This window comes from Limulus polyphemus, unplaced genomic scaffold (genome assembly GCF_000517525.1).
Source record: "Limulus polyphemus unplaced genomic scaffold, Limulus_polyphemus-2.1.2 Scaffold3993, whole genome shotgun sequence".
Classification (NCBI taxonomy): Eukaryota; Metazoa; Arthropoda; class Merostomata; order Xiphosura; family Limulidae; genus Limulus; species Limulus polyphemus.
The window spans coordinates 71,413-73,300 of NW_013669603.1; the positions used below are offsets into that span (position 1 = coordinate 71,413).

At 37.2% G+C, this 1,888-nt stretch overlaps 1 protein-coding gene across 2 annotated transcripts in view; it reads left to right on the forward strand.

Moving 5' to 3' along the window:
* LOC106470423 (nephrin-like) overlaps positions 1-1,888 on the forward strand; it is an 87,652-nt gene that overhangs the window by 65,111 nt on the left and 20,653 nt on the right. For both annotated transcript variants that reach the window (XM_022399012.1, XM_022399013.1), the window contains exon 13: positions 841-1,084. In XM_022399012.1, the coding sequence (XP_022254720.1) occupies positions 841-1,084 (244 nt within the window). The remainder of the gene's footprint in view (positions 1-840; positions 1,085-1,888) is intronic.

The window sequence follows — 1,888 nt, forward strand, 5'->3', positions numbered from 1 at the left end:
ACCTACATAAACACTATCCTCCATACCTCTAACCCTGAACCTACATAAACTATATTCTCCATACCTCTAACCCTGAACCTACATAAACTATATTCTCAATACCTCTAACCCTGAACCTAGATAACGCTATATTCTCCACACCTCTAACCCTGAACCTACATAACACTATTCTCCACACCTGTAACCGTGAACCTAGATAACACTATTCTCCACACCTGTAACCGTGAACCTAGATAACATTATTCTCCACACCTGTAACCCTGAACCTAGATAACACTCTTGTCTCTACACCTCTAACCCTGAACCTAGATAACACTATTCTCCACACCTGTAACCCTGAACCTAGATAACACTCTATTCTCTACACCTTTAACCCTGAACCTAGATAACACTATTCTCCACACCTGTAACCCTGAATCTACATAAAACTATTCTCCACACCTGTAACCCTGAACCTAAGTAACAGTATTCTCCACACTTGTAACCCTGAATCTACATAACACTCTATTCTCCACACCTGTAACCGTGAACCTACATAAAACTATTCTCCACACCTGTAACCCTGAACCTAAATAACAGTATTCTTCACAACTGTAACCCTGAATCTACATAACACTCTATTCTCCACACCTGTAACCGTGAAACTACCTAAAACTATTCTCCACACCTGTAACCCTGAACCTAAATAACAGTATTCTCCACACCTGTAACCCTGAACCTAAATAACAGTATTCTCCACAACTGTAACCCTGAACCTAGATAACATTCTATTCTAAACACCTGTAACCCTGATCCTAGATAACACAGTCCAGAACTACATAAATGTCATATTCAACCTAGGTGACACTAATATGCGAGTCTGGAAGTAGCAACCCTGCCTCCATCGTCACATGGTGGCGAGATGGTTTCATGATTCCAGGAACGACGGACGCTATCTTGGATGCTCCTCATGGCGGCAAGTCTGTACGGAATGTTCTAGAAGTAAACGTATCATCAGAAGATGACAAGACAGTCTATAAATGTCAAGCTGCTCACGAAGTTCTAAAGCAAAACGTGCATAATGCAGTCACTCTTAGGGTGTTTTGTAAGTAGCCGGGTCGTTTTCTGTGTTATAACGTGTTTAGTAAGAGTAGCTGAATTGTTTTCTGTATTATAACAAACGTGTTTAGTAAGTAGCTGAATTGTTTTCTGGGTTATAACTAACGTGTTTAGTAAGTAGCTCAATTGTTTTCTGTATTATAACAAACGTGTTTTGTAAGTAGCTGAATTGTTTTCTGTGTTATAACTGACGTGTTTAGTAAATATCTGAATTGTTTTCTGTGTTATAACTGACGTGTTTTGTAAGTAGCTGAATTGTTTTCTGTGTTATAACTGATGTGTTTTGTAAGTAGCTGAATGGTTTTCTGTGTTATAACTGACGTGTTTTGTAAGTAACTGAATGGTTTTCTGGGTTATAACTAACGTGTTTAGTAAGTAGCTGAATCGTTTTCTGTGTTATAACTAACGTGTTTAGTAAGTAACTGAATCGTTTTCTGTGTTATAAGTAATGAGGTTTATACTAACGTGTTTAGTAAGCAGCTGACAATTTTTTTGTGTTATAAGTAATAAGATTGATACTAGCGTGTTAAGTAAGTGGCTGAAATGTTTTCTTTGTTATAAGTAATGAGATTGTTACTAACGTGTTTAGTAAGCAGCTGAATCGTTTTCTTTGTTTTAGGTTTTGTGATTGATAGCAATGTGTTTAGTAAGCAGCTGAAACGTTTTCTTTATTTTAGGTTTTGTGATTGATAGCAGTGTGTTTAGTAAGCAGCCGAAAAGTTTTCTTTGTTTTAGGTTTTGTGATTGATAGCAGTGTGTTTAGTAAGCAGCCGAAAAGTTTTCTTTGTTT